The sequence below is a fragment of the Neolamprologus brichardi genome, chromosome 23 (assembly GCF_056152115.1).
Source record: "Neolamprologus brichardi isolate AB-2024 chromosome 23, ASM5615211v1, whole genome shotgun sequence".
NCBI classification, from domain to species: Eukaryota; Metazoa; Chordata; class Actinopteri; order Cichliformes; family Cichlidae; genus Neolamprologus; species Neolamprologus brichardi.
Genome location: NC_142125.1, coordinates 3,090,067 through 3,114,546, shown reverse-complemented (window position 1 = coordinate 3,114,546; position 24,480 = coordinate 3,090,067). Strand labels below are relative to the sequence as shown.

Here is a 24,480-nt window from a genome sequence, read left to right as displayed (position 1 = left end):
CGCTATAGCTAAAAGAAATGAAATGCTTCAAGTTTCAGAAACAGGTTTAATAAAAAAAGAACAAAGATTAACATTTTTTTAAAAAAAGAGAGAAACCATTTTCAATAGCAGCAAAAGTTGTGGGGACTTTGTGGGTTTTCCATGCAGAAAGCAAACACCCTGAGATGAAAAACTATCTCGAGCTGCTGGGTCTGACTGTAGTGATGTGGGTTAGGAGAGTCTGGAGCTCCTGTAGTCTGGAGTCCAGCCACTGTGGAGGTGGTGCACTACTGTTAGTTTTACCATCAGTGAGAGCCTGAAGGGCTTTTAAAGCACTCTCAGCTGTCTGGATATAGCGGCTGTATTCCTGCTCTGCGCTGTTCTCCTGTCGAGCTCTCTTAGGGCATGGCTGAGAGGGATGAATAGTTAAAGAGAAAAATAAAGGTCTTGTTAATTAAACTTATTTATATAACATGATTCACATTCTATAGTACTTCATAGGACACAGTTTGAACCTGGAGAGCAAAATCTTGTGATAAAAATATCAAAAACAAATCTTACCCACTGCCATATTTCTATATCTGACAAAGCTGACTTCCAATCAAACAGTCACATTGAAGTTGGATGCGTTCACTCAAATCTTTTACTGCTAAACAAAGTATTTGGTTTTTTTATGCTTAGCAAAATAAAACTGATTCTGATCATCTCTGACATCCAATAAAATATGAGAATCCAGGCTGCTTTTGTGCAATGTGCACCGTCTCCTTATGCTCTGGTAGCTTTAATTTAATATAAGCCTGCTACTACTAATATGAAACGTGTATGTGAGACAAGACTGTACATGAACATGCATATTCAGAAACACTGAATACATTTCAAGTTGATTAAACTAACCTCTGAGTCTGGAACAACTTCAGAAGCTGGTTTGTTGAAAGGCTTTTCTTTGCTACACTCCAGCTTCTCATTGTGTTGCTTGATGTGTTGCGTCTCATGTTTGAGCCTCTCGAGCCGTAACTCATTGCTTTCCTGCGCATTCACCGTCTGCAGCAAACGAAATGACGACTTCACCATGCTTCGTTTTTATATACATGTTCATGAACAAATAATAGATTTCCCTTACCTTGCTAAGATAATTAACCACTTTGGTTTTGGTTTCTTCGACACTCAAACTCTGAGAGATTACTTCTTCGTGGTTTGTATTCTTTGACGTCAGAAGGATATATCAAGGTTACGTTTAAGCTTCAACAGTGTATGAATTTAATGTAATATGAAAATTATGTTAGACTTATAAATGAATACCTCTGCAAATTGAGAAAAGGCCTCCAGGGTGTGCTGCTGCACCAGCCAAGACTCGTCAGCCAAAAGGACTCCAAACAGGCCACTCAGCCTCGGAAGAATTTGACTCTGGAACCAAAACGGGTCATAACTGAGAAAATGCTTAATTTGTTTGTATTATTTTTATTTTAAGAAAATAAAAATGGTTATTATCATTTGCTTCTTATCACGAACTTTCCTTTATACAACAAAATGTGTGTATCTATCTATCTATCTATCTATCTATATATATAGATCTCTCTCTCTCTCAATAGATAGATAGACCAAAATTAAAATCATCATTTCTAAAATGTCTTTTATCACCTGGCTGTCAGGAGGGACAAAAATCTTCCCCAGAGAGCAGAGAAACTCCAAAGCAGCCAGCAGTAACCAATCTGCACACTTCTGAGAAACCACAGCATCCAGACACACCAGAGCCTGTGATAACACACACACACACACAGAGACACACACATCAATAAATTTATTCTGCCCTCTTTAAATGTTAACGTGACGACCAACAACACACCTGACAAATCACGTGAGGTTCAATGTGCTTCACTAAAATAGCCGACAGTGACAAGAGAAGCTGCAGCGTCCACTGGAGCGCAGGGTGGGTCTGCAACTACAGCATGGCAGGTTACAGTTTACTGCTCTCGCATCTTCTCATTTACTCCACCTGTTTGTGCGTGTACCGTTTGTTACCTGGTCTGGACTCATTCGTAACCAGAGCTGTGTGACCATCCTCACAGAAGACGACACGCACTGCTCTTCGGGAGAGGACTGGCCTCGAACCACCGATAGGAGAGACATCAGCACTGCATTCTGGTAACAGGAGGAACTTTCTTTCATTCACGAAAGATTCTGTTTTCATGGACTGATCAGTAATAAAAACAACCATTAACCATTCTGTGTTAGTAATCTCAGCTGCGTAACTATTACTCACTGGAAGCTCTGAGTTCATAGGCCAACAATGGAAAGGTCACTAACAGTCTATTGCAGGAAAAAGGTTATCACAGTCCAAACATCATTTATTGCTGATAATCAAGCTGCCGTCGTCACGGCACAAGTACAAACGATGCTGCAGCCTTAATGTTTGTACATCAAATAACTGTCTTTGTTGCATATAAGGCTATAATAATAAGGATGAATGAGTACAAGTTTATTATTGACTTTTGTTTCGTCCTTTGCACAAACAACAAAAGGCCTTCACTTGATAAAACCATGCTAAAAAGATTCAGCGATGAGGTGCACGACTCCCATTACATCCAACTGCTGAGGTTGTCCTCACCACTTTGCCGACTTGTCCCAGTTTGTATCCTCCATTCTGCCAGTCAGCCAGCACTTTTTCAGTTAAACCAGTGATTTCTGTCACTACTTGCCGGCAGATGTCCTGAGAAAGAGCTCTGAGGAGAACGTGGTGCCAAACTCGAAGGTTTTCCATCTCAGAGGGTGGAAAATGTGACACCAGCTCCATCTGTGAAAATAAATACATAAGATTATGGGAGAAGACATTATTTATTAAGATTATTTTTTTATTCATTGAAGTTGTTTCTATTGATTTCTTAAGCATCATCTAAACCCAGAAAATGGCACTCTACTCCAAATTATATGGAAGGTACAAGGATTCACTGAGCTTATGTTAACAGGGACTACATCTTAATTCGACTGAATGTGGGACTTCAATTACAAACTCATATGTGAGAATGTTGCTCATCACTCCGGTAAAGTTTCAGAAGTGTAGCAGAAGTGTGTGGCATCAGTGCTGCTCAGCTGTCCAGCATTTTACATGTTTGTCTTTGCCTCTAATTGTTGTAGGCCCCGATAAGAAAAAACTTTTCAACCATTTTAATGTTTAAATATGAATCCATGCATTTCATTATTTGTGTAATTTACTTTAATACAGTGTGGGCTGACTCTCTAGCACAGCGGTCTCCAACCTTTTTTGCGCCACGGACCAGTTTATGCCCGACCATATTTTCATGGACCGGCCTTTAAGGTGTCGCGGATAAATACAACAAAATAAAACTAGTACCGGTACCGAAAAAAAGAAGATTTATTCATAACACACGTGAAAAGACCCAGGAAAACAGAGTAAATGATAAAAACAATAACAAAATAACACTGAAAACCGATAAAAACCTTGAAAACTAAACATTTCACACCTGAGCCTCAACTCTCGCGGCCCGGTACCAAATAACTCACGGACCGGTACTGGTCCGAGGCCCGGGGGTTGGGGACCGCTGCTCTAGCATAATTCCTATTTCCCTGAAATCTTTCCCCACTAGGGATTCTAACCTGGTGGTTCGGCGTCATAAGGAAAACCATGCGTTTTAGCAGCATGCCCAGATGTGATGCCTGGTAACAATCGGTGGCACATGCTTTCACCTGAAAGAGAAGAAGGGGAGCAGCAGGGAGGGGTGATGAACAGCTGAGTGAAAGCACCAAAACAAACAGGTAAGAGAAAGGTTAGCCTGTGACGTCCAGCTTCATCTGACAATCTGCCTGTTTAAACAACTGAGACGTTATTTTTTGAGGAGTGATGCATGAGACAAAGGCTGAGCGCGGCTGTCGGGCCATAGTTAAAGTATTTTAGAGACTCTCCAAACTAATGAAGGCAAGATTCAGATGTAGGATTACACTCCTAATCGTGTGTGTTCTTTTCCTTTAATGCAACTGCATTTAGATCTGTGCACTACTGAAAATGACACGTGAATTATTATGATTGAATTCATTAATAATTGTTATTATTATCAGCTCCAATCTATTTCATTCGTTTCAAAATGTTGTGAAGTACTGTCTGCTGTGACGTCTCACTTTCAAATCAATGTTTGTGCGTTGTGCATTTCGCCGGTCTCTACATACCAGTTGAGCAATCAGGAGGACATGATGTAGGCAAAGCTCTGCTGTCCCATACCTGTCAGCACAGATTTAAAAGACCAAAAAAAAGCATTTGATTCAATTAACAAACAAAATCTTCACAAGCAATATCTGAAATCAGTCTAAAGGTCCCTCATAGCAAAACAAAAAGACCCAAAAAGTAACATTACTCTTCATTCTCACCGTGCTGTAAAGCACCAAACATCTGCTGCCAACACAGCTGTTTGAGTATCAGCCTGAAGTACAGCTTCAACCAAGCAACATTCCTGAGAAGAGGAAATAAAGAAGAGGGGAAGTCAGATAAACCGGAGAAGGGTGGGAAAATTGAAAAAAACAAAAACAAAAAAGACGCATAATACTGAGCTATCACAGAAACACGAAAGAACAACAAGCTTTTAATCGAGGGAAATCCTGCAGTGACACACTGCTAATGGTCACCACAAGATTACACACAACCTAATAATGTCTTTTCAGTCTTTAACAGTGATTAATCTAAAGAGCTTATAATCACATAATGTTTTAGAATAAAACTCCTTTTATTTTTGTTTTTATTTGGCAATTTATTCTATTTTACTTTATTTTTTATGTATACTGTAAAAGTAGATCTATTGCTGTATATTATTGTTAGTGTGTTTAAATATAAATACTTGGCACAATCACCCATGGCTGCGTATGTCGGGGGTCAGGTTAGGTTCAAGTGAGGCTTTGTCCTGATTGGATACTTTCTGAAATCTTTCTTCTTGACCAAGCGAATAACGTCCTTGTTGTTTGCGAGTACTGCCCCCACAGTTTGTATTAAACATGTTGATATTTTGACAGAAGCAGTTTGTATAAACCGTGGTGCAGGAGGTCAGGAAGCGCAACTGTAACCGGAAGGTCGCCGGTTCGATCCCCGGGCTCTCTGTCCTGGTCATTGTGTCCTTGGGCAAGACACTTTACCCTACTGGTGCTGGCCAGAGGGGCCGATGGCGCGATATGGCAGCCCCAGGGCAGCTGTGGCTACATCTGTAGCTGCTTCCACCAGTGTGTGAATGTGAGAGTGAATGAATAGTGGAATTGTAAAGCGCTTTGGGTGCCTTGAAAAGCGCTATATAAATCCAATCCATTATTATTATTATTATAAATAACATATTTCACTCCTTGGCAGAGGCTGGGTTTGATTTATTCCCAGGACTACCGGATGGAGATTAAAATGATACAATCATGGTATCATCTGTCAATTCTAAGGTTCTTCATATCAGGGCATAGCAAAACCAATTTTGGTCCTTAGAATGTCTTATTACCTGTGGTTTGTTTTGTTTTCTCACTCACTCACTCACACCGAACCAAAATGCATCACTACAAACCACATGAAAATGTTCCCCCCGCTCATTGGCCAGATGTATCTGGGGCGGGAGCAACAAAAGTAAATACAGGAAGATGGTGCTGTGCTGTGGACTATTGGAGAACACAGAATTTACATTCAATTAACTCTTCAAACCTCAGTCGGCACGTTACATTTTAAAGTTCACAGCAACACAGTTACAAAAGAGCTGAACAAGTATGTACTAAGCAAGTTTGTTTAATATTGAGAAACTGTCTCTCTTAAAAGAACATTGGGCTTCGGTTTGGAAAACGGCACCTGAACAAATCATAAGACTTCTGAAAAACTGTATTGGACAGACAAGCCAAACCAAATGGAAATGTTTGATCATAATGGAAAACACCACATTTTATATAAAAACCAAACACAGCATCACAGCACTCTCACTTCATACCAGCTGTCACGCACAAGTGAAGGAGTGATGAGTTGGGTTTGCTTTGCCAGACTGCACGGCTGTGGTGTCACGTGCTGTTCATCTCAGGTTGTATTTCATTTTTAAACCTGTTAACTACTAGCTTTTTTAAATTATTATTACTTCCTGATATGTCACACCATATCATTAACAAATAATGTCATTTATTTTCCCATGACTGTATGCTACCTCGTGGTCTTCACATTTACAGTCTACAACAAATGAAACATTACATCAGATTAACAGTTTTAAAGTGTCCCTTATGCATTAAGTGGAACAGTGTAAGAGCCATTCTGCTAGTATTGCTTAAAACAGTGTGTGTTGTTGTGTTGACCTCACCAGTACACGGAAGTATTCAGGTGGAAGCCAAGCCACACTGGCACAGAGGTGCACACAGATGTGTTGATGCAGAGTGACTTGGACTTGTGCCTGACCCTTCAACATCACCCCAGGCAACAGCACCGGGACCTTACGCTCAGTATAGCAACGCCGGAAACTAGTGAAGACGGCCTGGAAGAGAGGAAGCCTGGGGACAAAGATGACACGCTGAAGGACACAAAAACACAACAAAAGAAGCTATTTTCTACTTTAAATTCAGCACACATGAATGTAACCTTTTCCAAGGCTGCTAACTAATACACTTGTTCCTAACAGCTGAAAAGAGATTGCTCCATGTGGGATGTAATTATTATAACATTACTGCATATTAAAAATAAATTGATAATAAACCGTAAAGGCTAAATTGATATTCATAATTATTCAGCTACACTTGAGTTGCATTTAACTGCACTGTGAAAACATGAAAAGTACAATTAACTTTGTGAACCAAACAAGTCAATAATACATCAATAACTCATAAAACTAGTAAATTTTACTAATAAGTTCTTCAATAAAACAAGTGTTTTAAAATTTTTACTGCTCATTAAATCATCTAAAACCATTATTACCTGATATTTTCTTCTGAAAACTGACTCCCTGCATACCAAAGCTGCAGCACCTCCTCAGGTTGGCCGGCCAGCTGTCCCATGACGCTCACCAGCAACAGACAGTGTGGAAGCTCATGTTCAGGACTTAAACCTGCAGACAGTATTTTGTACAATCTCTAACAGTCAGCATCTACAAACATTATAGTGACATCACAACAAAATACAAATGTAACAAAGATCAGCTTTCAGTTAAAGTTTTGAAAGCAACCGTGGTGACATTGGGCCCTCAGGCCACCCTCATCAAGTCTGTTTCTGTGCACAAAGCAGCTGAAACTGATTCAACAATCCACTTCTTAACTGACCATATCAATATCACAGAAATTTAAGTGACTTGATGGTATAACGTACAGCTTTTTTCATATCACGATATGTTTTTTTTTTTTCCATTTCAGGCGATAACGATTTATATCACGATATAAGCCAAATAACTATATTTGTAAGATTTAAATGTGCCGTTGCTCACAAGTAAAATGAGAAATAATCAGCAGCTTGTTTTGATTTAAATATTTATTTCCCATAATAAGTTCAACAGGGTAGATGTACTTAAGAAACATGAGACTTTTTCAGATAAATAAAGGCAAAGATTGCAAACTACACAAAAGGCAGCCGCTAAAGCGTTTAAGTTTCAAAACAGAACAAACAAAACAGACTAAATTGTCAATTCCACTTAGAAACAAAATATTAATTCTAAAAATAAATTTTAGTTTGTTTTACAGAAGAACAGACAAAATTGACTAACTTTTGTCAATATCAAATCAACTGAGAACTAAAAGGAAATTCTCGATCTCTCCTTGTTGTATAGCTCAGCTTTTCAAACAGTGTTAACAGTTACTTTAGTCTGACAAAAGCCGAATGACGAATTAGCGCTTCAGGTCAGAGATTATTGTATTTCCAGACTTGCTTTCGGCACATTTACTGTGCGCGCTGCTGTTTTTTGTCAGACTTGAAATAGCCGAAATACCTTCACACTACGGGACTTCTATGGCTCTTCCGTTCGACAATCTCTCCGGCATTGGAACCATCATCTGTTTTCTCTTCGGTAACCTTCGCTCACGCTCGGTTGATTTTTCTCTAGTCGGCGCACTCATTTCCTCCATTACCCGGGCGGCACGGCGGCTGGCTGCTTCCCAAACAAATACACATGTGCGGCTTGGCACTTGTGCTGTACGTAACAAGTCACGTGACGTGACGCTGCAGCTGTGATTGGTTCGGCTCTGCGCTACTTCATTTTGATTGGCTGTTCTTTTTTTTTTTTTAAGAGGACAAGAGCGGCGAGGTCTATCGCAATAGTTTAATTTTTCTATCGAGAAAAAGTTATTTCGCAATACATATCGTTATCGTTCTATCGCCCAGCTCTAGTATAATGTGATTAAAAAATGTTCCTACGACCTTTTTTGAGCAGCGTACTATGTGTCATATGCCAGTGGAATGTCATTAGTGCACAAACTGTAATTGTTGAGTTTAAAAAGCCACTACTGTATCATGAAAATGTCCAAGAAGATAAACCTTTCACTTACGCAGGTCTTGCTGGAGGACAGCTTCAGCAAAAGGTCTTAAAGGCAACAGCTGAAGCAGGAAGGCATCCATGGGAACAAGAGCTGCTGCATTTAGCTCCTGAGACAAAGCTATGGGCAGTTCTGGAGTGCACAAGCTGGGAGGGAATTTACTGAAAGACACCAGCCACATTGTTATAATCAGTATTAAACATAAACTAAAAGAAACTGTGATTTGTATCCATTTAGTTTTAAATGACATGTAACCAACCGATACCTCGTGATCTGGAGGTAGAGCTGGTGGAAGCAGCTACAAGATTTTGTTAGAAAAAATTTGAACTCCTGTTAAAAGGATAAAAAGAAGAAATGTGTTTTAGAGATAAGATACAAGACAGCCCAACATTTTTATGCTGTAAAAAACACCTGAAATAAATCATAATTTGAACTACCTTTATGTAATGAATCAAAGTGTTGGCAAAAAATCTGCACATCTTTGCACTTTTTTGGAACAGCTTGTATTCTGGACTTTGCGTGGCCTCCTATAAAAAGAGAACAGCATCAATACAAAAGGTCCCCGGGGTGACCCTACACTTTTATAAAGAAACCGAAGTCCTTCTGTAAGTACAAAGGGTTACAGCACAGGAAACACTCAGCATTTGCTCTGTCACTGTTGTGACTCCAGTTGGCATCAAGTCACTAAAGACACAAATATGCTGAGCTGCAATCTCTGCATTATTTTAGAGGTAAACAGAGAGAGAGAATTACAATATACATATGTTTATAATTAGAGGTTTTCTACCTGTAGGCCAGCATGTTTAATCTGTTCAGCCAGCTCCACAGAGTTGTGGAAGGATGTCAGCAGGTTGTCAACAAGGCGGCTGCTGATTTCACTGTGATGTAGATGCTCCTCAACCAATGACTGGTACTTCAGACTCGTTCTGAACAAAAGAACAGCCCGTTCAAATAGTTATAACAACCAATAAACTCGCCCAACTCTTAAAACTAAAAATTCATCGCGTTAACTGTAAAGTTTCATGACACCGATTGCACTAACTTGATGAGGAACTTCCACGTGTTTGCATGCAACGCTACATCCAGGTTGGAGATAACAGAGCAGATATCCAGCAGACTATGAATCACTGAGGAAGATGAAAAATATGTCAAATGAACTGAAGATTGCATTAAGATTCGAGAGCACAGAAAGTGAGAAAATATGAAACACATAGTGATGTTTACCTGCACAGACAACTGAACACACCTGTAACAATATCAGAGACGTCCTCATCTGAGGCGCTGTTGTCAAGGCAGATCTTATCCAGCAGCTCTAAAAGACCCTTTTGAAGCGAATAAGCCTCCTTGAATAATCCCTGCAGCAAGTCAGCCACAAGGGACAGACGGCCACAGTAGACCACCTCACTGTCCTGTGGACAACAGACAGAATATGCTTGATCAATTCTGTTTTCTTCAGATAAAGCTCTTTAGGAGTATAAATCAATTTAAAATTAACTGTAACTACTAGCTCTGAGGTCTTTACACTGGCTGCCTGTCTGTCAGAGGATAGACTTTAAAGTTCTGATGCTGGTCTATAAAGCTCTGAATGGTTTAGGACCAAAATACATCAGTGACCTCCTGACCCAGTATGAACCTTCCAGATCCCTCAGGTCATCTGGATCCGGTCTTTTATCAGTTCCCAGAGTCAGAACCAGACACGGAGAAGCTGCATTCAGCTTTTATGCTCCTTATATCTGGAACAAACTCCCAGAAAGCCTCAGATCAGCTGAAACACTCAGTTTATTTAAATCCAGGTTGAAGACTCACCTGTTCTCAGCTGCATTTGAATAAAGCACCAAATCTGCACACTTAAGCTTAAATTTCAAAACTTACATTTTAACTACTGATTTTATCTACTGTTCTGATTTTATCTGTTTTGATTTTATATACTGTTTTGTTTGTTTGCTAATTCGTTAGTTAGTTTGTTTGCTCGTTTTAATCAATTTTAAATCATGCTTTTTATTTGTTTTTGTTTCTAATGTCTCTGTAAAGCACTTTGAATCACCTTGTTGTTGAATTGTGCTATAAAAATAAACTTGCCTTGCCTTACTTTTATGTTCTTTTGCATTGCTAAGCGTTACATTTCTTGCTGCAGTATGATGGGATGCTTTTCAAATCTGTTTTCAGTCAATTTCTTGCACTGATGACACATTTGGTGTAAACAAGATGAGGAAAAACTTAAGAATGTTCTGTAGAATTATTTTCAACCACTTAAATTTGACAGATTTTGTGTTTGAAACAAATATTAAAAATCCTAATTGCACTACTCAGATTAGCGTCAGCATTTAGCTGTGTATAACTGTAATATAAACATTTCTGTAATTAACCACTTAGTACATTCTCAGCAGCCACTAAAACATAGTCAGCTTGGTTATTAATATTAATGTTATAAAACTAAAACACATGCAGTGACTTCACAGAACACCTGATTTATAAAGATAACAGCTACCAGCAAACTAAATATTCTGACCTTGCAGTGCTGAAACGTTTCTTTCAGAATTTTTAGGATACAAGTTGGTAGCGAGCGGATAGAATCCAGGTCAGGGGCTTCCTCCAATGAGCCAACATGACGCACACAAGTGGATAGCGCATCAATTATCTGCATCATTGCCTGAAAAAGAAAACAGAATCTTGTCACAATATAATCCAGGGTTTAATTTGGGAGAAAATTTAGAGCAATGCACATTATACGGCATGTAAAAAGTTGTATGGGTTCCACTGTACCATTTTGAAATGCACTGTGTCGCAATACCTGCAGTATATTCCTCAGTAAGGCACAAAGTTCAGTGTTTTGACTTGAAAGTCCACCGACTTGGTCCATGATTTCTTTCATCATGCTGTCAAACATCGTCACAGCCTGAAAACATTTGAGTTTTTTTTTTTTTCAAAAAGATTAAAGAAATACATTTTTAAGGAAAAAATATGGAAATACAGCAGTTATTCAAAAGAAAATAGTTACTTGTATCAACAATCTGATAATAAAAGAGCACTGTATCTACTTTTTTTTAACAAATGCCATAGATGGTATTCACATATTATGCAATTATCAGGATACCTTTGGTAAGATCTTGGAGAAGCATTCATCCTCCAAGTCTGGCAAACCAATATGAGGGAGGAACATGTCCGTAATTATCTTCAATATACCTGTAAAGGTGTCATGTTATACTTAAACAGCAAGTCCAACCAAAGTTTATAATTATTAAGTGTGTAATTAGGAAACTCACGTATGTGATCATCCCAGCTGTCAGACTGACAATGCAAAGAGTGAACACAGTTAAGGAGAAAAATGCATTACAGGGTGATTTCCAATATAATGCCGACCTACCTATTTTATCATTTCAGCTACAGGATTAATGCTATTTTTTGGTTATTTTTCCAGGGTAATGGAGACAGGTGACAATATGAACCATAAGCTTACAACGCTGAAACTTGGATGAAACAACAAACATTAGAGAGGATATAGTGAGTTTTGGCAGGACAGACTTGAGTTCCTGGCGACAGGTTTCCTGACTCCACTGCACCACCTCGTCCAAGAGAGAAGTGTTGGTCTGGGACATGATGAAAGACGTGCACTGCGGTCCAGGGAACAGATTTTTTTTCATCAAAGTTATCACTGAAAATGACTCCCAAGCCCTCTTACCAATTAGCTATTCAAGGAAATTCCTTTTATATCCATTCTGATCAGTTACAAATAGACAACTTTCCCTACTTCAGTTACTCTGCTTTGCCTAATTGTATTATAAATATCGTAAATGTCATGCAGACAGCGTTACCAGTACTTTTGTACAACAAGCTAGCGTTATAAATTCACTGAGTGCAAAGCGTCAGCTAGCTTGTCTGTTTACTGACATGTTTTGCTAACGGAAACAGGTAATGTTTTCGATGGTTAATACGTATGGCATCCTACCGCAAATACAAGTCCAGCTTCTCTTTAAGAGGTTACAAATTCACACCAGCTTTCCTAGGAGTCTTGAATTGTTGTCATTTTACGTTTTTAACGACTGAAACGACCAAGCGGATCGGTAACTCAATCTGCGTGACACTAAAGATAGCGCGCGCCGTAGTTTGAGTCGGACGTGACGTTACGACCCACGTGACTCGTCTACCCTCATCGTCATTTGTTAAAATCTTAGCTTTCAAGGAGTTCAACCAATCAGAGATCTGCTGAACTGCAAAGCGTTCGAAATAACAACTCTGGTTTGGAGCCCACAGAGACGAAGTTAAAAGACAGGAATTTCAACAATTACACTTTTGTCGATCTTTTCTGTACACATGCACATACTAACATGTTACTTATAGGTTAACATTTATAAAACTCATTGCCGTTCCAAAAATCATATTTGTGTGAAACTGTCAAAAACAAATACATTACGTGAATGATATCAAGTTATTTTGACTCAGAAGGAAAATCTGCAAAGTGATGTTTATTTATCTTTTATTTATCCATGCCTACTGCCAAGTCTAATTGAGCTTAAACATTTATTTATTTACTTACTTCAAGAGCGATCTGGGAAAGATGACAACAAAAATTGCAACAACTATTAAAAATATATTTTATCTGTCCAAAAAGGACTAGATTGTTCACAGAGTAGAGACAGTAATACAGATTCATAGGAATACTTGCAAAGTGGGTCATTTCTTCTTAATAAACCCAGTTTATTGCAGCATATTTACCACTATCAATAAGAATATTAGCCATAACACATACAAGCATCTGTAATCATTTTTGGCAGACAATCACTTATTGGGAGAACCCTGGTCCCAAGCCAGGGATCAGGGAGAGTTGTGTCAGGACGGGCGTCCGACATAGCAATCTTTGTCAAACCAAATGTGGATTAAAAAAATGAGATTTCCTACAAACTGTGCTATTATTGGCCAAAGACAAAAGGAAGATGAAATTGTGGAAGACGTGTTTGCTGGCAGCAAGAGAGATGAAAAGAGGGATCTGTAGGTTAGAATGGGGACTATGTCTGTTAAAGCGTCTAGTAAATGTTGGCTCCAGCACACCAGGTTAACAGGATTCAAGTTGTTAAACAATAGTGTAGATAGTAATGGGGTAGGGGTAACCTTGAAAAGGAATGTATGTGAATAGTGTTGTGGAGGTGAAGAGGTTTTCAGACGGAGCAGGACTTTGTAGCTGGAAACCAAAGAGGTGTTGCTGAATGTTGTCAGTGCATATGCCTCACAACGTGTCAGTTGGAAGAGAAAGAGGATTTTTGCAATAATTTGGATGACGAGGTAGGGAGTATTCCTAGGAGTGAGATAGTAGTCATTTAAGCAGACTTCAGTGGGCATGTAGGTGAAGGAAACATGAGTAATAAGGAGTTGCTGGGTGGGTAAGGTATTAAGGAGAAGAATATGGAAGGAAAGTGCAGCTGGGAAAGTAGAGCTGAAGTGGTGACGGAAACTAATTAGGGAAATGAGGAATTTAGACAGGAGTACTGGGAGTCTCCATACCACAAAGAGAGATGTGTCAAGAGCAAAGGAAAAGGCTTATAGTGAGTTGTATGTGAGGCTGGACGGAGAAAAGGACTTGCAATGAGTGGCTAGCCTAAGAGATCAAGTAGTAAAGGATGTGCAGCAAATTAGGATGATTAAGAATAGAAAAAGTCCACTGATATGGCGATGGAACAGACATCGCTATATCAGTGGACTTTTTAACCAAATTATTTAAAACTATTTTGGAGCGTTAGACGATGCCTTTGAGAGTGTTGATGGAGAACTGTAGCTACGGTCAGAAGAAAACATCTGATGGGGTGTAAAGAGAGGAATGTGATACTGCATGAAAAGAAGTAAAGAGTAGTGAAGGTGGTGCAGGACATTCAATTCAATTCAGTTTTATTTATATAGCGCTAAATCACAACAACCTTGCCTTGAGGCAACTGTTGTTGCCTCAAAGTGCTTTATATTGTAAGGTGAAGACTCTACAATATCACAAAGAAAACAGAGAAAACACAACAATCACATGACACATGAGCAAAGCTAGTCTGTGGTGAGGCATGTGGTAGGAGTGACAGATGTGTTCAGGCTGGGGTGAGATTACACAGGGCATCGGCTCTGAGTCTGTTCTTGTTTGCAATGATGATGGACGGGCTGGCCGATGAGGTCAGGCAGAAGTCTCCATGGATTTTAATGTTTGCAGTTGACTTTGAAATTTGTAAAGAGAGTAACGAGCAAATAGAAGAGATCCTGGAGAGGTTGAGGTATGCTGGAGAGAAGAGGAATGGAAGTCAGTAGAACCAAGACAGAATACATGTGTTAGAATAACAGGGAGATACTGAAGACACATGGAGCAGAAGCCATTTGAAATACCTGAGGTACCATTCAAAGCAACAGACAGTTCACAACACAGGTGAAGAAGAAGAGGTGATCAGGATAGACAAGATTAGAAATGAGTATGTGAAACAACAGCTCAAGTTAAGTGGTTTGAAGACAAAGCGTTGTGGAAATGTGAAATAAACTAAGGTGCACACAACCAGGTTATCTTTATGAGTTTTGTTTTACCTTTGCAAAGGTAGATAAGACAACAGTGCAAACAGCATGACAGCAGTCTGCGTGCTCTTCGACAAAGAGGGACTGTAATCCTGAACTACTAATACAGAGTTATCTATCTACAGTTAGAATATTGTGTGATAAAAGAGAACTTTTACATCAAGTCTAAAAGATTATATGAAAGCAGAATAAGAAAATATGGAACCTTCTGAAGTCCACTTGACACATAGAAGCAGCTTAATCTTAAAATACTTCATTACAAGATGCAAAAATTAGATACTCTGGACATAAATCTGCTCCTTCATATTTGTGTGACCTGCTCCATATCACTACTATTTCCCGCCCTCTCAGATCATCATCTGCTATTCATCTTACTGTTCCGTCCTCACACCTTATCACTATGAGGAACAGAGCTTTCAGTCGCTCTGCTCCCCAGCTCTGGAACTCTCTTCCTCCTGCACTAAGAAATATTGACTTCCTCTCCGTATTTAAGACACAGCTCAAAACACACCTGTTTAAACTGGCTTATTCGCTTTAATGCTGATTTTCATCTGTTGTCACGCTCTGTTTTGTAATTTTAACTTATTTCATGTATTTTAAGTACTACTGTTCCTTTTATTAATTGTTTTTTTGTAAGGTGACCTTGGGTTTCTGAAAGGCGCCCTCAAATAAAATGTATTATTATTATTATCATTAGTATGTACAAAGGCGGTATAGTGGATATATTGGACAAAAGATGCTGAATATCAAGTTTACATCTGCTGTGGCAACCCCTAAAGGGAGCAAGAAGAAGAAGAAGTAGAAGAAGTAGAAGAAGAAGAAGTAGTAGTAGAAGAAGAAGAAGGAGAAGTAGAAGAAGTAGTAGAAGAAGAAGAAGAAGAAGAAGAAGAAGAAGAAGGAGAAGAAGAAGAAGTAGTAGTAGTAGAAGAAGAAGAAGTAGAAGAAGAAGAAGAAGTAGTAGTAGAAGAAGAAGAAGGAGAAGTAGAAGAAGTAGTAGAAGAAGAAGAAGAAGAAGAAGGAGAAGAAGAAGAAGAAGTAGTAGTAGTAGAAGAAGAAGAAATAGAAGAAGAAGAAGAAGAAGAAGAAGAAGAAGAAGTAGTAGTAGAAGAAGAAGAAGAAGAACGAGAAGGAGAAGAAGTAGAAGAAGAAGAAGGAGAAGTAGAAGAAGTAGAAGAAGAAGAAGAAGAAGAAGTAGAAGTAGAAGAAGAAGAAGAAGAAGTAGAAGAAGAAGAAGAAGAAGAAGAAGTAGAAGAAGAAGAAGAAGAAGACTTCACTTAAGAAAAGAATGCTTTGCAATCAATATGATGATATTTCTTGTAAAGTTTTATGGCAAATTAAACCATAATGTAAAAATAAAACCCCCATTTTCTAGACCTTTGTAGCCGTTGAGCCATCTATCTACTTAGCACTTTTAATTCTTATTCTTATTTTTATTTTCATGTCTATTTAAGCGTTATATGACAGTATGTTTGCACTAAGCACCGCAGCAATTTCCTAATGTTGTAAACCTGCTTAACATTTGGCAATAAAACCCTTTCTGATTCTGATTCTGATCTGGAATTTCTGTAGCCTCTGTTTTGCAGATACGTTCTTAAGCATTGAAGTGAAGCCATGCTGTTGCTTGCTGTTGTGTCCTTTCCTAAAACTTTAAAGTGGGAGCTCACTTTTTGTTTATGAAACTGGGCTCCACACTGATGCTTATCTCGCTTTCTTCACTGCAACACTGCTTGAAGTGTACTCGGAAATATAAACATATATGGGACAGTGGCGCTATGACGATTTTCCTCCACCACTAAATCATTCCTTCTCTTTAAGCATTCACTAATTACACATGTATATCATATTTATAATATAACATAAACATCTGACTCAAAACTCCGGATGGGTTCAATGTCCTCATTGTGTATCATACATAAAGCATGCTATTGTTTTTGTATTGAAGAGGCATTGTTAGTGTATAGCAGTATTTATGAGAAACAAAACAGAGACTGTTTCTGGGAGTCAGGTGTACACTGAACCTTCTGGCACTTGGATGTAAACAGGGATTTATGCAAGGCAGTTATTTCAGATGTGAACTGGAAGATGGGCATGCATAACATCCACTGAAATCTTTCCACAGGAAAAACAAATAGCACAGAAGATTAATAGCAGGATTCTCTCTCTTGGACCAGATGTCAGGACTGGAAGCAACTGCACAGGAGAGAGCGGAGAGAGTCAGAGGAAGCAAAAAATCCCAACAAGCTGAACAAACACTAATTATGAGAGGCATTCAACAGAAGTACACTTGGTGCAGTTATCTTGCATCCAATGAGAGATTTCTTCAGCTTTAAGTGGAAGAAACGTTACGGCCAATTGCACAAAGGTGAGTTAACAGTTTCCAGAAGAGAGACAAAAACAAAACGGGGGATCATAACAAAAAATAAAAAAGCACTTTTAGATTTTCTCTTATTCATCATTACACTTAAGACTAAAGTCAAATTTTATTTCGCATCTTCTCCGGATGCAATGAGAGCATGAACACAGTTAATACTAACTTTTGGAAGAGTTGGAAATTCAGGTGTGTAGCACCTGAATCAATAAGGAGGATGACTTGCTGGCTATGCATCAAGTCAGACTGATGTATCTGGCATGATAATTAATATATACATTCACAGAGAATCTGACTTTATCTTCAAGTCTTGTGACAAACTGAGTAAACAGATGCTATTGGATGTGTAGGTGTGGCACCTCCAACCTCCTGCATCAGTTGAATCCGAGCAGTTGCGTGTCTTCCCCAGTTTCAGTCCACCTTGCCAAATTTCCAATCATCAAGTTTATCCTCGTTGAGGACTTCTCTAGCACAATGTCACCCCTGATAGCATTAGAAACAGAGGGCCTCATGTGGAACCACCTCTTCCTCCAACTAGAGCTTGATAAACGGTTGGAGTCAGGGTTTCTGGCAAAGAGCCTGTAGCCTGTACAGATTGGTACATGGTTAGGCCTGTCACGTCCTGGTCCATTTATTTTCCATTTTCTTCTTCCATTAGGCTCTGAGGAGATTGCTAATGTGCCATAATGTCTGACCTTGCACAGTGCTATCATGGCCTGCCTGTACACTTTATTGTCATCATCGTCCCACTTGCGATGTTGTCTGTTGATGTTATTAACTATTTCCTGATCGCAAGTCATGGCTTCAATCAACAGTCTAGTATGTCCATTGGGAAAGTGGTGTGGTGGGCTATGTGAGAAAACTCTGATGTGGAGGTGGACGTTCAGCTAATCAGCTTGTTAATGTGAAACCTCCGGTGTTAGATCGTAGTCAGTAATGAATCACTTTACATACTCGCCCCTTCGTACACTCCGCTCTTCTTCAGCTTCGCCACCTGCTCGCCTGACTACCATTGGACTCAGAGCCTTTAGTTGTTCTGCCCCGAGACTTTGGATGCACTTCCACTTGCTCTACGGACCACACACTGTCTCACCACTTTTAAATCACTACTCAAAACCCATCTGTTTAGAATTGCATACACCTGATCTCTCTTAGGCCATTTTTACCTTGCTCAGTTTTTATATTTGCTTTTATACTTTTATGACTGTTTATGTCTAAATTTTATCTACCATGTTCGCTATATATACATTTTTCCTATGTTTTTTATGGTATGTTTACGTGTTACTGTAAGGTGACCTTGAGGGTCTGAAAGGCGCCTATAAATAAAATGTATTATTATTATTATTAATTGTCTGCTGGCACCATGTCCTGTCCTGTGTCTTTGTTGTACAGTGACGGTGAAGGTCAAGGTGGAGCACATGTAGCCTTTGGAGCAGCACAGTTGAGATCACGATTCACACACTGAGGCTCCGAGGAGAGATGCGGACTTTCTCTGAGAAGGTTTCTCTGTTTCATCCTCCTTTTTTCTGCCTCACGCTTTAATGTCTTTAAGCAATTTTAACAAAATCTTTTCATTTTCCTTCTTGAATTTTATCTATTTGTCTCTATGATCATTTTTCTCTTCTAACTACATCAGCTGTCAAATGTTGACGCCTTGTGCAAATCCAAAATGGTTTACCCAAACATACATAACACAGACGGCTTTGTCTCCATACTTTCCCTTCTGATAAACTACATCTGGTGACAGGAAATCTGGCTCTTCATAGAGAATGGGGCTTTCTTTACCAGACTTTTTTCCCATGTTCATAAATTTCCATTTTTTGCTATCTGGTGTACTTAATCACTCCTCGAGACTTGATCCTCACCATAAATTCCAATATTTTTTTGACACAATTTGGTGGGGCAGTAATTACAGTAAGAAGGATGCAGTCTGCAGTTACTCTCTTCTCTTCCTTTGACAGTAATTCACTGAGTTCCTGGAACCTTGTGTTTACCTGGCCCACTAATGACCTCTAGACTAGACATGAACACAAGGAAACAATCAATGTCTTTCTTTCCCTTAAAACCCCCCCACAAAAAATCCCCTTTTCTGTATCTGTAAATCTCTCTCTGGGGTCTAAAAGGTTTGCTTTCTCCATATCTCAATTATGATACATAGAGGCTAGAAATGCATTTTTCAATAAGCTGATTTTTTTTTCAGTTGATCTTAGACCCCAGATTCAATCAACGAGGAAAACCACAGAAAATATTAATCGAAAAGGACAAGCAGAGGGCTGATGTGACAGAAGAGGATGAAAGATGAAGGATGGTGATCCACTGTAGTGGCTGAAAGAAGATGCCTTCACTTAAAAAAGTGCATATTTATTGAAAAGTCTTATGGCCATAAATGAAAATTTCCTAGGCCTTAACCCTTATTTATAGCTTGAAAAAAGGGACATTATGCAATATGTAATATCAGTATATCTTCTTTAGAATAAATAAAGTAGATGGAAGTGTTCTGATTCTGCCTCGTTGGAAGCAGTTTCTGTCTAGATATTTGTAGCTGTTCATCTCTCTGCAGCTATTTATAACATTCAACCAACTGCATTATTTATATATATCTCTATATCTATCTATCTATCTATCTATCTATCTATCTATCTATCTATCTATCTATCTATCTATCTATATATATAGATAGATAGATAGATATAGAGATATATAGATAGCTATATAGATATATATCCCTAACCCTATACACACACACACACACACACACACACACACACACACACACACACACACACACACACACACACACACACACACACCTTTATCTGGAACATCTGGAATTTCTGTTGACTCTGACCTGATGGAGTACTGGCTATTGTTTTGGAGATAAGATCTTAAACATTAAAGTGAACCCATGCTGGTTATTCTTCTGACTTCTTTTCCAGACACCCTGAGGTGTGAGCTGGCGCTGCTACAGGAAGGGACATTCTTCTTCAGGAAACAAGGCTCCAACCTGTTTGAAGTACATTTGGAAGTATAAAAATACACGGGACAATGGCAATATGGTGGTTTTTCCCCTTACTACTATGTTATAATTAAAAAAAGAAAAAGAAAAAAGAAACCAGTATTACTGAATCCTGTAGAATTCAGTAATTGTTTGTCTTTTTCAAGACTCATATTTTCAGTGTTCCCCAAAATAAAAGCATTTCTTTTATTTGATGGACAGTGAGGTCAAAATCCAGCAGTCCTACAACTTCTTCAGTTTCATGACTTTTTCTAAGGCTTTTGCAACCTTTGCAACCACTTAAATATTAAGATTTGGTTACAAACTATAAATATACATACATATATAGTTTGTAACCAAATTTTTATATATATGTATATATATATATATATATATATATATGCAGTTTGTAAACAAATTTATATATATATATTTATATTGTTACCTAAACTACAGTTTAATCTCAATAAATTAGACACTTTTACAGTCTAGTGAACCTTCAAAGCAACATGCATTTAAATAGGGTAAAATGAATATTTGAAAAAAATGCTTTAAAAAACAATGGAAATATTATGATGGTGTCCTCTAATAAGATTACTAAGAATTTGCTAATTTCTTACTGTAAATTATTCATTTTACAAGAAAAGGGCTGAGTCTAACTCACTTTAAGCCTCCTACCTCCCACACAGACCTCCCCATACCTAGATAATGGAAAGGTTATCAGTTTAAAGGAAACCGGTTGTAGATTGGAATACAAAGTGGAAGGAAAATGGCTTTTGTTATTGTTTTTGTTAGGGTCATGGGGTATTTGGCAGAATTTAGCCAGTAACTTTTTTTAAGTCTTCTGATGTGACTCAGTGTGAACTAAGGTCTATTCAGAGTGTCAACATGAGCTAATTCCAATCCTGTCTGCAACGTTACATGGTACTCTCTATCCAAATGTTTTCTTTGGGATTTTTTAAGCACTAAGTGAGTCAAAGTGAAACGGAAAGTACAGGAATGTGTGCCAGTGGTGACATTTATCATGCTGCCAACCTAAATATCATCGGAAAGATTGGGCTGTGAATTTCATGTAAATGCAGTCTTTTATGGTAAAAGGTCTATTACTTCTTTCATCATTATAATGAAGAATAAAGCTACTTTTTTAAATTAAAAACAACAATCAACTGTCAATGTAAAGTCACCCAAAGTATTTTCATGTACTGCTAACACAGCTGAGAAAACGCAGCGTTTGTGTTCTACTATAGGAGAAACACACTTAAAACACACACTGTGTCACGTTAAAAAATAAACACCAGAATGAATCTTGTCTCTTCACAGTCACTACCACTCATTTCTTTATACTTTTTAAGTGGTCTTGAGCAATGTCTTTGTACATGACGACTTTCAATGGTTTTTTGATTAATCAGGCCACTTGACCTATGAATCAGTCATGCATTAAAAAGGCGCCTAGCTCAAGGGATGAATGAGTGTTGTGACTTCAGATAAAAGACATCTTAGTAAAGCAGCCTGAGTCCTTAACATATTCGAGGAAACTGGTGAAGGGGAGAAGTGGCAGGCCTAAAAACTACAACATGTTCTTAATAGGAAGAAATTCAACAAAGACCTGACAAAAACTGTGTATGATGAGTTTTTACTGAAGACTCATCATGTAGCCATTCTTAAGGAAGGAAAGAGGGGAAAAGGCCAAGGAGTGCCAAATTATACACTGGACTGAAAATCAGCAGCATCAGGTCTTATGGAGTGATGAATCCAAAACTAAAATCTTTGGTTGAAATTGTCAACATGTACAGAAGAGAAGTACAACAGTGGGTGTTTTTAGGCATCTGTAAGACATGGTGGAAGCTTGCGTGGCACATACAGGTAGTGAAGTGACTACCTGAATAAATGACAAGAAAGCTTGCCTACGTGAGTTCAAGCTCAGTAGAAATGTACAAATTATTTTTTTACCTTATAAATTGTATTTCTGTGTATTTTTGCACATATTTCTTTTTTGTGTGCAATAAACAAAGAAATGATGGGTGGTTCAAGACGTTTGCACAGTACCAAATCACAACAGGGACAAAAATCATTCATGTGCTCGTGGATCACGTGACACAACCAAGTGGTTCCCTCTAACAGCACTACAAAGTTTACAGTGCCGTCATCAAATTAAAACATCAATTTATGCTTAAGTTAATGACCCAGAGTCTGCAAATGACCTTTACTAAATACCAAAGTGTTTGCAAACATGCAAACTGAAGAAGTTGATCACAGCAAATACTGTGCCTGCTAAATATGACCATGTGGTCTGGTGTAAGTACCACCTGTTTACTACAGATTTTAAAAGTGCCTTTTTTTGGCAGCATAAAAGTAAAAGTGAAATTTAAACTGGATTAAAGCCATAAAATGCTGAAGGCGGAAGAACTTTTCAAAATTCAACGTGTGATTTAAAATATGACTCAGCTCGGGCTATTTTCTCACTCTGAGTTCTTGTTAGTTTTTTGATTGGAGATATTTTATCGCAGGCTTTTATTTATTATTGCACTACCGTTTAGAAAGAGTTCTGCTGAATTTAGCTCGATGTTTATCATTATCCGGACTTAAACGAAAACACAAGTGATTATCCGTGGGTTAAATGAAAGTGCTTGTTATCTCTCTTTTGGGTTTTCAACAATAAACTTTCCCCTTCTGTGTAACAGGATATGTCTGTGATTCCAACAGACTCACCCTTTCCTGTATGGACTTTACGCCTGGCAAATGTACTCCTATTCAACCGAGGCTAATGGGGACTAAAAGTCAAAAAGGTATTTACAGGAATATCTACAGAGTTCATATACACAATTCAATTCTGAAGGACTAAAATTTTTACAACTGCAGAGAATCAGAATTTGTGCTTTATTGAGTAAGAAACCAAACGTGAAATGCAGAAGGACTGTATTTGAATGGTTACAGAACAGTTAAAGCACCATTATGTGTTTTGATTCACAGAACTGTTAAATAAAGGCGGACGTTTGAAATGTCACAAAGGTTACAACTATTTTTTGTCGTCCGACCAGGTGATCTCATAGTCGCTGAAGAGAGTCTTCAGCTTCTCCACAGAAACAGCATGGTCAGCTTTACCAAAGGCCTGCGAGTGAGCAAGAGGCCTGACATTAGTGAATTAAATACTACTGAAGATTTTAACTTTTCATTCAGCTTTTAGTTCACTTACAGTGGATTCTCCAAACACCCTTATCTTTTTCTCTTGGTTGTTGTGCTCGATCTTCCCTCCTCCAAGGCATTTGCACTCCATCCCCAAGGCCTCCATAGCAGGGTTGACCTTCTCAAAAATATGATCTGAAAATGTATGAAGACATTTAGAAGAAATTGAGATTGTAATTTAGTTACAATTTAATAAAAATAGCAATTAGAATCAAATACGGAAATTTGGTAGTTGTCTCCAACGACTAAGTTGGCATGAATTTCATCCCTCTGCTCTGTGCAGTATCTATTCCGCAATGCACGTCTGCAAAATCCACCAAAGGGACCATAACAATGAGACAACAATGCAAAATAGACTACATGCTATAGGTTTATATCTGCACCAACAGTCACTGCTGTGCACGATATCTCGCGCCGAACTGACGCAGTTGACGCTCCCCTTGAAACCAACTATAATAACTTACTGTGATATTCGGCATTTTTTGTGCCACGGACAATGTCTTTATGCACATCGCCATCTTTCGCTTTTACTCTGACCAGTATGTACTTAAAAGTTCCCTCTGGATCAATCTCCACATCGGGGATTTTAGCCAGAGCGTCTGCCATTGCGACTGTAGATTTACGCAAAACGCCGTAGACTCTCAAACTGCGCAGAGGTCTACTGACCACAGAGAACATGAGTAGTTCTCACACATACCTTTATTTGGGTCAGGATTTCTACTTCGCTTCTTAAAGCGGCAGGACATTCGCGACTTGTTGCCATAAATGTGCAGATTTAACGGCGCGCTCGCACTCTGGCGCCCTCATATGGCAGTAAGTGCGAAGTGTTTGAATTTGCGTTCCTTGCAGTCTGTGTATACCGTGGATTTGCATTAGAAAACATTATGTTACATTACTCAGACGCACAAGTGAGATCGTCAAATGTCTAAGTTTGGTATGAGAATTTTCTGCTTTCGGCCGTTTT

General features: G+C 38.6%; 2 protein-coding genes across 2 annotated transcripts; both read right to left on the bottom strand.

Annotated features, from left to right (window-relative positions):
• Positions 1-37: 37 nt before the first annotated feature.
• Positions 38-12,375, bottom strand: firrm (fignl1 interacting regulator of recombination and mitosis). Its single transcript, XM_087835668.1, has 24 exons — positions 11,940-12,375; positions 11,703-11,742; positions 11,534-11,622; positions 11,231-11,335; positions 10,949-11,089; positions 9,686-9,848; positions 9,482-9,566; positions 9,227-9,365; positions 8,877-8,966; positions 8,705-8,769; positions 8,452-8,600; positions 6,896-7,025; positions 6,288-6,474; positions 4,357-4,439; positions 4,159-4,210; positions 3,592-3,681; positions 2,585-2,770; positions 1,999-2,118; positions 1,823-1,918; positions 1,618-1,731; positions 1,279-1,383; positions 1,100-1,180; positions 874-1,020; positions 38-388 (listed from the first exon to the last, which is right to left on the bottom strand). The coding sequence occupies exons 1-24, from the start codon at positions 12,078-12,080 to the stop codon at positions 173-175; spliced, it is 2,814 nt and encodes a 937-aa protein (XP_087691794.1). The 5' UTR covers positions 12,081-12,375; the 3' UTR covers positions 38-172.
• A 10,816-nt stretch (positions 12,376-23,191) lies between these two features.
• si:dkey-51e6.1 lies at positions 23,192-24,207 on the bottom strand. The gene is made up of 3 exons (XM_006800454.3): positions 23,981-24,207; positions 23,527-23,651; positions 23,192-23,442 (listed from the first exon to the last, which is right to left on the bottom strand). The coding sequence occupies exons 1-3, from the start codon at positions 24,192-24,194 to the stop codon at positions 23,350-23,352; spliced, it is 432 nt and encodes a 143-aa protein (XP_006800517.1). The 5' UTR covers positions 24,195-24,207; the 3' UTR covers positions 23,192-23,349.
• Between the last annotated feature and the right edge of the window lie 273 nt (positions 24,208-24,480).

Coding starts and splice junctions, on each gene's coding strand:
- firrm (XM_087835668.1), bottom strand. CDS start 12,080: ATGAAAAAAAATCTGTTCCCTGGACCGCAGTGCACGTCTTTCATCATG. Junction 1,021..1,099: donor TGGTTAATTATCTTAGCAAG/GTAAGGGAAATC, acceptor CGTTTGCTGCAG/ACGGTGAATGCGCAGGAAAG. Junction 389..873: donor AAGTTGTTCCAGACTCAGAG/GTTAGTTTAATC, acceptor CATCCCTCTCAG/CCATGCCCTAAGAGAGCTCG.
- si:dkey-51e6.1 (XM_006800454.3), bottom strand. CDS start 24,194: ATGTTCTCTGTGGTCAGTAGACCTCTGCGCAGTTTGAGAGTCTACGGC. Junction 23,652..23,980: donor AAAAAATGCCGAATATCACA/GTAAGTTATTAT, acceptor ATACATTTTCAG/ATCATATTTTTGAGAAGGTC. Junction 23,443..23,526: donor GGGTGTTTGGAGAATCCACT/GTAAGTGAACTA, acceptor GCTCACTCGCAG/GCCTTTGGTAAAGCTGACCA.